The 12726-nt window shown below is 40.7% G+C and overlaps 1 protein-coding gene across 3 annotated transcripts in view; it reads right to left on the reverse strand.

Moving 5' to 3' along the window:
- Window positions 1–12726, reverse strand: part of MPPED1 (metallophosphoesterase domain containing 1) — a 58752-nt gene that overhangs the window by 29469 nt on the left and 16557 nt on the right. For 2 of the 3 annotated variants that reach the window (XM_075210282.1, XM_075210284.1), the window contains exon 2: window positions 2184–2457. In XM_075210282.1, the coding sequence (XP_075066383.1) occupies window positions 2184–2335 (152 nt within the window). In that variant the 5' untranslated portion in view covers window positions 2336–2457. Of the gene's footprint in view, window positions 1–2183; window positions 2458–3052; window positions 3183–12726 lie in introns of those variants that run through there. The other variant, XM_075210283.1, reaches the window with a different exon arrangement.

Raw genomic sequence — 12726 nt, forward strand, 5'->3', positions numbered from 1 at the left:
ACTGTATCGTTTTTGGATTTTTTGTTGCTCGGTCCCTGCTACTGACCATTTGTTCACTGCTGCCTGCCCTGACCTTTTGCTTGTTATTGACCTCGGCTTGTTCCTGCCGATTTTATGCCGAAATGTCCATATTATTGTATGACCTGGTCCAGTCTCTCTCTCACTTGTGCTGATCGCTAGCAATTTGGGGACATAAAAATGTGGGAGAGCAATTCTTGCTGCCGTAGACTCAAAAAGAGGTTCCTACCTTGGTGGTCGTATTATTAATAACTAGAGTAACAACATTTGCCTGCTGTATTGATTTTAGTTTGTGGAAGATATGTGAAGGGCACAAAGATCATCGTTATCTTATTTTGAAGAATGATTTCTTCACTATAACACTTTTGTACATTTTGTGTATTGCACATTTACAAGAGGTTTTCCAGCACTGTAACGTAATTGTAGTTTAGCAAAAACGTTGTTGTTGAAATGTTTGTCATTTATTTTTAAGGAAAGATAAATATTTTTGGAACAATGCTGAAAATAAAAATAAATAAAAATAAATAAAAAATGATTACACAAAAAGCATAATAATTTAGTGATTACACCGATTCATAAACTTAAGCACCTGTCACGTAAATCACAATTTTACACCGAGATATAAAATTCTGATAAAACACAAGTGTCTAAGGGCTATATGAAGCAACAGCCCAAACAATGATTCAAGTCATTTATAATGGCGGTGTAACTGCAAGATCAGACTAATATACCAGTGGTAAGACCCTATTACAGACCAGGGGTTGGATTCATTAGTGATCTTATCTGCCGTTTTTTGCTTATCTTAAGCAAATCCACTCTGGGCATGCTCATAAAAGGGAGATAAGAAGGAAAATCCACTGCGTAAGTGAAGAATTTCTTAAGTTAAGATGAAAATCCATCTTATCTTCACTCTTATCTCCCATTTCTTCTTAAAATAAGCATCTTAATTTTTGCACAAGATAAGATCACTAATGAATCAGGCCCCAGGAGCACAGAAAAGTTAAGAAAAACTTTCAAGTCCATGAAATATATTATATCGTCTTATAACGCAAGCCTGCTGTTTCTATAAATTGTAACCTCCCAAATGATTTGGACCATAAATATTTCAATACGTATAAATATCTCACTGTGTGAAAAGATGAATCTATTGGCATAAATAAAATAAATTACCTCCAATATTAGTGACAAGTCCTACAAAACAAACACATCCTATTTGTTTATATGTCTGACTATATATTTATTTTTTTAAGAAAAAAACTATTATAGATCATATATAGTGCTCTGTACTGGTTTGATTCACTTTCATATAGATCTTTCTGGCTTTTTATGTTCCTAGACAAGCTCACATCAGTTCTCCTTCATTTCTTATTTATCACTACAGCACTCACGGATATTTATGGAACGTAATAAATATTTTTTTCAAAACCTCCCGTGTAAAAATAATCCCTTACCTTTGTCAGGCAATGATTTTACATTTTAAGATTCTGTAGCTTACGGGTGTCAACAAAACGATCCTAGCAGGAAGGTATTAAACATAAAATACTGCGAGTTCCTAAAGGATACTTCTCTACTTCTCTTCCGCAATCTATTAGGTGTTTAATTGTATATTTTACCATTTTTTTGTTTTCAAAAAAAAACCTCTCAGCCTCTATACAATAGCTTCAAAGATAAGTGCACTCATTATACAAAATGACTTGTATCCAATCACATTCAATTCAAAAGTTTTAGCACAGCAAAAAAAATAAATATCCACAAAGTTACACAAATACAACCTGTATAGCAATTGTGTTGTGAAAAATGACCGCAAAAAATACCAGTTTTACTCCATACAGGACAATATCTGCAAAAACACCACTTTTACTGCATACAGGACAATATCTGCAGAAATACCAGTTTTTCACGTGGAATGAAAATCAGAAATCCATGGTGAACCAAACTCATGGACAGAAAAGCTACAAAATAAATATATAGAAATAGAATCTGCAAAATCGCAAGATTCCGAAGATCTTTGGGAGTATAATTTAAAGATTCTAAAAGGATATTGTGCGACCAACTGTACAGAGGTTGCAGGTAAGAGTCCTGCTGCTAGGGTTAGGACGATACAACTTTAAGTCGCCATACAGACACCAACGGTGCGTGAACACAACGGGTGAAGCGGTACTCACATCTGCACATGGGGTGGCTGGAATCGCCCCTGATTGATATTGTAGAAGGTGAACGCCTGCGTTGGATTTGAGCTGTATTCATCCAGTTCGATGATCACTCTACTTGGCGGGTGCCTTCTCGATGCCATAATGTGCGAGTGGGTGTATGCCATTGTTGCAAGGTTGGCACGCTTTTATTTTCATACGATCGTCCCTGCTATCTCCCCACCCCGATGGGAGACGAGTATGTCATCTCTTCCCTCCAAACAACGCACTCCCCTTTTTTTGCGAAATCCTAAAACAAAAAGACACACATTGAGGAGATGTTACTGTTTCACACATAATATGTGTGATGAACGGAAAGGGGGGGGGGGTGAGAAATGGGGGTGATATTGGCGAAGGGGGAAGTTGATTGCCACGTTTAGGGGGTGCTGGATCTTCCAAGAAATCAGCAAGATTGGCATTTGCATAGCACTGTTATTATCCTAAGCGAAATTATGTTAACCCATTAGGTGGCAGAAAGCAGTGCCAATCTTGCGTACGGACAGGAGATGCCTCTGAAACCCAACGAGTTAATATAATGCACAGAAAAGGATGTAAAAAAGCAAACAAAACAACTGCCAGTTTCATAAATCCTTTTTCTATTTCTTTTTAAGCTGAATCCTTTATTACGTGTTAATAACTCCATTTTATCCCTACTGCTTTGTATTGAAGGGTGTGTTTTTTCCCCTAGCCGAGATTAAAAAAAAAAAAGAATGAATTTTACGTGCCCGTACATGACAAGCTACAAGCCTTTAAATTTTGCTAAAAAGCGGCACTTAAATGACAGAGCTTTGTATTTTCCAACAGAAGGTATCTTTTTATTTTTTTACTCCAGCAGACATAATTACCGTCAGACGTTAGAAAACGTTCCAGATTTTTAATTGAGGCATTTTTTTTTTTAATAAACCAAAAGTTTTTCCTTATAAGAGCTCACGTGGACAAAGCCATTTAAAATTCCAGCAATTATAATGACAATTTTTTTCCCAATAATTTCACTGCAAGAAAAATATTTAAATCAGACACAAGTAATAAATAACAAAACTGAGCAAGATATACTGCGCTTGTACATTTACACAAGAACCTTGTATGGTATTGTCCTGGAGATATTAGATGCGCACTCTGCTAAATAGAAATGAAAGCTAAGCATTATTTATTTTGTATATTTACTCTGTTTCTCCCTGAATGCTGCCATATTTTTGTGAAAGTCCATGACACAGCTCGAGTCACTGGTTGGAGTGAATAAGCAAACTGCTGTGTTCCGAAATAGAATATGAGGCGTATGTGTATCAATATATGTAAGGAAAATAAAGAACAACTTTTAAATTTCATCAAAATGGAAAATCATTTATTTAAGAACGTTTAAACATCATAATGGGTAGAATAAGATTAATGATGCAAACGTTGTATATTTGTATTTTTTTTTTTATTTTTTTTTTAACATTTAGGAGGCTGCCTGTTATCTGTGGTTGTTTTTAGATTTGAATTTTCCAAACTCCTTTAAATGATGTTCTGAATATATCACGATTGAAGAAGACAGAGATGTGATCACATAGGTGTGTACAGTGCGGGTGTAATAAGATAACGGGAAGTGTTGGGATCCGAGCTGTGTGTGGCTAAAGGCTACGCTGGGTACACACTATACCAAATTTCTCCCGATGCGATATCCTTAACGATTTTACCAATGACTGAAAAAAAAGTCCCGATCAGCAGCTGATCCATGTGTACACACTGTACACGTTTTACACGATTTACCTTCAGATCTGTGCTCTTCATCTGCCCCGTTATGATAGGGTCTAGCTTAAGTCACATCAGGCCACTGCAGGCACTTTTGCACCAGATACGTTAATGGAACACATTCAGAGTAAAGCAAATACCAGTTTGTCATTAGGTGGGCTACATAGCAATATTCATCATCATCATTTATTTATATAGCGCCACCAATTGCGCAGCGCTGTACAGAGAACTCACTCACATCAGTCCCTGCCCCATTGGAGCTTACAGTCTAAATTCCCAAACATACACACAGACCGAGAGAGAGAGACTAAGGGCAATTTGTTAATTTGTTAGCAGCCAATTAACCTACCAGTATGTTTTTGGAGTGTGGGAGGAAACCGGAGCACCTGGAGGAAACCCACGCAAACACGGGGAGAACATGCAAACTCCTCAGAGATAAGGCCATGGTCGAAGTTTAGTGTATCCATGTGATAGTGAAAACACTCATATACAACATAGTTATCTTCGTTGCACAGGGTTTATTTGTTGTAAGCCTGTATGTGTCACTTTTTTTATGACAGTTTATGACTCAGAGGGCACATACAAAATGCCGGTCACCACTGAAGTACAACATTGTAGCCCAAAGTACATCCCATTAGGAGTATAGGACGAGCCCTGTAATCCGCAAGTTCTAAGCTGGTGCAAAATTCAAGTTGTTTTGTGACGTTAACATGGCCGGGCGCCCCTCCGCAAGGCAAGGATTGCCCTGAAAAATACACCTTTATATCTAGTTTTACTAATCAGTAATTTAAGTTGCACTAATTTTTAAATTGCTCCACAAATACCGCCATCAATGCGCTCTGGCGGAAATCTAGGCAGATTTGCGCAAACGGACTTTGAACTTTGCAATTGACCTCTAATATGTTGCACTACCCAGTGATTTACTGAATCACACAAGAATCAATCACTGGGTACAAGTTGACATATAAACCTTCATGTAACAATAGTATTAGTATTATAGTTATACGGGATGTACGTTTTCTACATATTCTGCTTGACACGTTTTTTTAGTATTCAGTTGAATATGAAATCCTTTTACAAAACATTACGCTGAAAAGTAGATGAGATCCAAGGCCGAATTTGCATGTTCAAATTAAGCAAGAGGTGTCTAAGTAATAAAATCTTACCTTTAATTTAAGTTCCTTGAAACAATAATTGGATTGTGATCTAAAATTGTGGTGAAATAAGAACTGAGATTTCTGGGTATACTTAATAGTTTTTAACCTTTGGAAGTTACTCCCACCGACAGTGCAATTTGCTGGTGACAATCTCCTCTGGGGGTAAATGTATCAAGCTGAGAGATTTCTGGCAGGTTTGAAAAACCAATTAGATTTTAGCTGCCATTTATTTAGTACATTCTACAAAATGAAAGCTAGAATCTGATTGGTTGTTATAGGCAACATCTCCACTTTTCAAACCCGCCAGAAAACTCTCAGCTTGATACATTTACCCCCTGGTCTTTGCTTGGAGAACCCTATTTCTCCTAGCAGTGCTGGATCTACACCTGCAATACTTGTTCTGTTATCATCATGTAAGGATAGCGAAAGCAAATGAAGATTCTTGAAAAAAATTCTTAGAAAATTTTTCTTTCAACGGTTTTCAAATATTTTTAACGTTATTTTTGTTTTTTCACAATTTATTAATTTCTTTTTGATTAGTGGATCTTGAAAGCCGAAAAAGTTAGGTTCTCATTCCCTCTGCACAGGTGCGGGCTAGCGCACGCTTGTGGCTATCCACTGAGACTAGCCCTGGCAAAGTGGTATATACTTCCTTAATAAGTTGTGACAATAAGCGATTCTGTTTTATTGCCGTGTTAAGCGGTGATAAATTAAAAAATATCATCATCCTTATCGCTGCATTTTGATAAATAGGGGTCCATGGGATTTAGCATTTTACTTAACAGCCTTAAAAGATAACTTCACCCACAAGAGAGCAATAAGTTATGCTACAATCCATAGTTCTCCTGGACTGGGGGCTGCAGAATATGGAGGGTCCCCTAAAGGCTCCAGAACCGCGTTCATCTCTCCTTATTAGGTGGGATTTAAACACACAGCGCTGTCATTACTAGAGCTTTGTAATTTAATAACTTAATAAATGTTAGTTTCTGAATGAATATGGATATGGTATATAATTAATATACCCTTCTGTAAAAGATCAGTATTGCATACATACAGCCCAACAATCCTGATTTCGGGGGGTCCAGGCTTGAATCGCCTTTATGAGCGGAGATAATATCTTGGATGTAAATTTCTCTTATGTGTTGCAACCAAATTGAGCAGAATGGCGGATTCTCAGACGCAAACATGAATTCAGACAAATTAAGCCCCACCCCCATTCCAAATGAACAAATTTGGGCAAAACCCCACCCACTTTCCTGTTAAACTCCACCCTGTTTGCAGGCTGAAAATCGGGATGTCATAATCGTGACAGTTGGAAGTTATGATTTTGTCAGAAGCCAATTAACCTAGTGTGTCATTGGACTGTGGGGGGAAACCTGAGCACCGGGAAGAAACCCACGCAAACACGGGGAGATCATACAAGCTCCACACAGATGGACTGACCAGCACTGTGAGGTGGCAATGCTAACCACCGTGCCACTGTGTTGCTATCCATTGCACTCATGGCCAGCAGTCAGTCTGTCTTATTGAACGTTAAATGTCATTAGCGTGCAATCTCAACATTTAGTACATTGCCTTAAGATGGGTAAACACTGATGCAATTATCGTGCAGATCACACGATAAATAATCTCTTGGTCAGATATTGCAGAGTGTGTACGCTCCCACGATCATGTTTTATCATATTAAATCCCATCGTATCTGTTGATTTGGTCTTATAAGCTTCATAAAAACATACCTGCCAACTCTCCCGGAATATCCAGGAAACTCCCGAAAATTCGGGTCTGTCCCCCCGGACACCTGGGAGAGCAGGCAATTCTCTCGATTCCCAGCGGCTCAACAAATTAAATGGAGGGGGCAGAGCTTAGTCCCGCCGTGTACGCGCCATTGCGGCCCCGCCCCCTATTTTTATTGGCCAAAATAGTGATGACTGCTTTTGGGGGCGGGGCTAACAACGCGCTTCTTTGAGTCCCGCCCCCACACACCCACCTGCGTCCCGGGACACGAGTTGCCAATGTTGGCAACTATGCATAAAAATCACGAACAACGATGGAACGATGTCAGACAAATGTGGAAGTGTGTACGCAGGTATCTGTAGTGTGCAGAGCCGCCATCTATTCAGCAGTTGGTTATGAGAGATGAAAATCACAGATCTGAAGGGAAATCATGTATAGTGTGTACACATAAATCTGCATGATGGGGACTTTCAATCGTTGGTAAAATCATTACAGAAATCTCATCTGAAGTAATATGCAACAGTCTGTACCCAGCTTTACAGTCCCCCTACACACTATATGCAGTGTATGTATTCTCACGATTATTGGGTCACCCCTGACATTACTCCCTTCACCAGGTGTAAATAACTACTGTTTATATTGTTCCAAACATAAGTCATTTCTACCGCAATGCTATTTTTAATATAATTATCTTGGCTCCCACAAGACATCAGCTGTGTTAGAAACACAATGCATTCAGATCTAGGAGGTATATATATATATATATATTATAAACCTTCTAAGTAGGCCATTTTCCACCGCTGCTATGAAACTACAGTATATGTTTAATAAAATAAATGAGGGGAAAACACTGTAGGTTTTCTGCAGATGTAACAGTTCTCACAGCGGCACCTTTGGCCTCTATGATTTCTCTCCTGATTATGCAGAAGAAAAAAAAAAAAAAAAAAAAAGTATTTTCTACATTTTTGATGGCGGAGCAGCCAGCACCCCCCCCCCCCCCTCGCACCCCCCCCCTCCCCCAGACCTCATTAACTGCAGCATATGTTTCTGTTAGTGAGATTTTAATAGCGGGATGTCAGCGCTCTGTATTTATGGCTGGGGATTCTTACTTCTGTTGTAGGAACAAGCTGCGCTGCTCACATACAACCAAATCCCACTCACTCCTGGACATCACATCAACCACGGCACTGGCACGATGACACAATGACACACTGATACAATGACACACAGACACAACGACACATTGACACACGTCAGCTGAACAGTTTCTGGCCCCTCTGTCTACAGAGGATATACTCAGGCTCATCGTACGACTTTGAAAGAAGCTAAATTAATCACAAGTGATCAAATCTCTTGTCCACATAGAAACAAACAGACTGCAGGCTGTGGTGTTGACAGTTCATTCTGACATCTACCCTGACGTTGTTCTTCACTTGAAGGAAAATTGTCAACGTGCAATATTTTTAATAATACAGCACTAAATATAAAGTAAACAACTTCCTTTCTGTAGGAAAGGCCGTACGGTTGTGATGGAGTTTCTGAGTTTCCTCTTCAGTTTGTTGCTATGAGGGGAGAGCGGTCGTCGCTGACTAAACCTGTTCATGGAAAACGATACTAATGGTGACATGTGCAGGCTGTATGTACTGAGTCCTCTCCTCATTAATAACAGCTCTTGTAGCCCCACTATTAGTGGATTTGGCTAGTATAATATATATATATATAATACTATTGTAAGCTTGTGAGCAGGGCCCTCTTACCTCTCTGTCTGTCTGTATTACCCAGTATTGTCTTATTACTGTGTTTGTTCCCAAATGTAAAGTGCTACGGAATTTGCTGCCGCTATATATAAATAGATGTTGATTATATAAATCCACCCCGTTAAACCTATTCCTTACACCGCAGTCGTATGATCTTACATTAGCTCAACATATCTACCCCTAATCCATCTCGCTACTCCTCTATATTCCTATTTTATCCCATTACACCTCCACCTACCTAACCCATCTCGCTACACCTCAATGTACCTAACCCATCTCACTACACCTGTACACACCTATACCTTCTCACTACACCAGTACACACCTATACCTTCTCACTACACCTATGCACACCTATACCTTCTCACTACACCTATGCACACCTATACCTTCTCACTACACCTATGCACACCTATACCTTCTCACTACACCTATGCACACCTATACCTTCTCACTACACCTATGCACACTTATACCTTCTCTGTACACCTGTACACAACTATATCCTCTCACTACAACTCCACACACCTATACCCTCTCACTACAGCTGTACACATCTATACCTATTCACTACACCTGTACACAACTATACCCTCTCACTACATCTCCACACACCTATACCTTCTCACTACATCTCACCTACCTAACCCATCTCGCTACACCTCCACATACCTATACCATCTCAATATACCTGCACACACCTATACCATCTCAATATACCTGCACACACCTATACCATCTCACTACACCTCCACGTACCTAACCCATCTCGCTACAACTCCACGTACTCTCACTACACCTGTACACACCTATACCTTCTCACTAGACCACCTTGTACCTAACCCAACTCACTACACCTCCACGTACCTAACCCATTTCGCTATACCTATACACACCTATACCTTCTCACTACACCTCCACGTACCTAACCCACCTTGCTACACTTCAACGTACCTATACCTTCTCACTACACCTCCACACACCTATAAAATCTCACTACACCTGTACACACCTATACCATCTCACTACACCTTCACGTACCTAACCCATCTCGCTACACCTGTACACACCTATACCTTCTCACTACACCTGTATACACCTATACCATCTCACTACACCTGTACACACCTATACCTTCTCACTACACCTATGCACACCTATACCTTCTCACTACACCTATGCACACCTATACCTTCTCACTATATCTGTACACACCTATACCTTCTCACTACACCTGTGCACACCTCCTATACCATCTATACCATCTCAGGACGCCTATATACATCTATACCTTCTCACTACACCTCCACACTCCTATACATCTCACTACACCTGTACACACCTATACATCTCACTACACCTGTACACACCTATACCTTCTCACTACACCTGTACACACCTATACCTTCTCACTACACCTATGCACACCTATACCTTCTCACTATATCTGTACACACCTATACCTTCTCACTACACCTGTGCACACCTCCTATACCATCTATACCATCTCAGGACGCCTATATACATCTATACCTTCTCACTACACCTCCACACTCCTATACATCTCACTACACCTGTACACACCTATACCTTCTCACTATATCTGTACACACCTATACCTTCTCACTACACCTATGCACACCTATACCTTCTCACTATATCTGTACACACCTATAACATCTCACTACACCTGTGCACACCTATACATCTCACTACACCTGTGCACACCTATACATCTCACTACACCTGTACACACCTATACCTTCTCACTATATCTGTACACACCTATACCTTCTCACTACACCTGTGCACACCTATACCATCTCACTACACCTGTGCACACCTATACCATCTCACTACACCTCCACGTACCTAACCCATCTCGCTACAACTCCACGTACTCTCACTACACCTGTACACACCTATACCTTCTCACTAGACCACCTTGTACCTAACCCAACTCACTACACCTCCACGTACCTAACCTATTTCGCTATACCTATACACACCTATACCTTCTCACTACACCTCCACGTACCTAACCCACCTTGCTACACTTCAACGTACCTATACCTTCTCACTACACCTCCACACACCTATAAAATCTCACTACACCTGTACACACCTATACCATCTCACTACACCTTCACGTACCTAACCCATCTCGCTACACCTGTACACACCTATACCTTCTCACTACACCTGTGCACACCTATACCATCTCACTACACCTGTGCACACCTATACCATCTCACTACACCTGTGCACACCTATACCATCTCACTACACCTGTGCACACCTATAACATCTCACTACACCTGTGCACACCTATAACATCTCACTACACCTGTGCACACCTATACCATCTCACTACACCTGTGCACACCTATACCATCTCACTACACCTGTGCACACCTATACCATCTCACTACACCTGTGCACACCTATACCTTCTCACTACACCTGTGCACACCTATAACATCTCACTACACCTGTGCACACCTATACCTTCTCACTATACCTGTACACACCTATACCTTCTCAGTACACCTGTACAGACCTATACCATCTCAGTACACCTGTACCCACCTATACCATCTCAGCACATCTGTACACACCTATACATTATCACTATACCTATACACACCTATACCTTTTCACTACACCTGTGCACACCTATACCATTTCACTATACCTGTACACACCTATACTATCCCACTACACCTGTGCACACCTATACCATTTCACTACACCTGTGCACACCTATACCTTCTCACTACACCTGTGCACACCTATACCATTTCACTACACCTGTGCACACCTATACCTTCTCACTATACCTGTACACACCTATACCTTCTCAGTACACCTGTACACACCTATACCATCACACTACACCTGTGCACACCTATACTTTTTCACTACACCTGTGCACACCTATACCATTTCACTACACCTGTGCACAACTATACCATTTCACTACACCTGTGCATACCTATACCTTCTCACTATACCTGTACACTACTATACCTTCTCATTACACCTGTGCACACCTATACCATGTCATTATACCTGTACTACACACCTATACCTTCTCACTACACCTGTGCACACCTATACCATCTCACTACACCTGTGCACACCAATACCTTCTCACTATACCTGTACACACCTATACCTTCTCAGTACACCTGTGCACACCTATACCTTTTCACTACACCTCCACACACCTATACTATATTATTATAGCTCCACATACCTATACCTGTATCATCTAGCTACAATACAATGTGAAAAAATTAAATGAAAATGGAATGGGTACAAGGTAAGGACACATGTAAATTGAAGAGTACATATTGTAGATGAGATAGTGAGTGCAGAATGTTATTACAAGGCCAGGATAAATGCTTGTCTGAAGAGTTGGATTTTGGGGGAGTGTTTACAAGCTTTGAGACTGTGATTATCTGGTGACATGTGGAAGGGAGTTTCAGAGAATAGGTGCAGCACAAGAGAAGTCCTGGAGGCCTGAGAATGGTGATCAGGTAGGAGTATAGATTGAAATCATGGATCATGGGCAGAGTGGATCATGGGCAGGGTGGATCATGGGCAGGGTGGATCTTGGGTAGGTTGGATCATGGGTAGGGTGGATCATCGATAGGGTGGATCATGGGTAGGTTGGATCTTGGGTAGGTTGGATCATGGGTAGGTTGGATCATGGGCAGGGTGGATCATGGGCAGGGTGGATCATGGGCAGGGTGGATCATGGGTAGGGTGGATCATGGGTAGGTTGACCTATACCTTCTCAGTACATCTGTACACACCTATACATTCTCACTATACCTGTACACACCTATACCTTCTCACTACACCTATACACACCTATACCTTATCACTACACCTGTACACACCTATACCATGTCACTACACCTGTACACACCTATACCTTCTCAGTACACCTGTACACACCTATACCTTCTCACTACACCTGGACACACCTATACCATGTTACTACACCTGGACACACCTATACCTTCTCAGTACACCTGTACACACCTATACCTTCTCACTATACCTGTACACACCTATACCTTCTCACTATACCTGTACACACCTATACCTTCTCACTACACCTGTACATAC

This window comes from Mixophyes fleayi, chromosome 4 (genome assembly GCF_038048845.1).
Source record: "Mixophyes fleayi isolate aMixFle1 chromosome 4, aMixFle1.hap1, whole genome shotgun sequence".
Lineage (NCBI taxonomy): Eukaryota > Metazoa > Chordata > Amphibia > Anura > Limnodynastidae > Mixophyes > Mixophyes fleayi.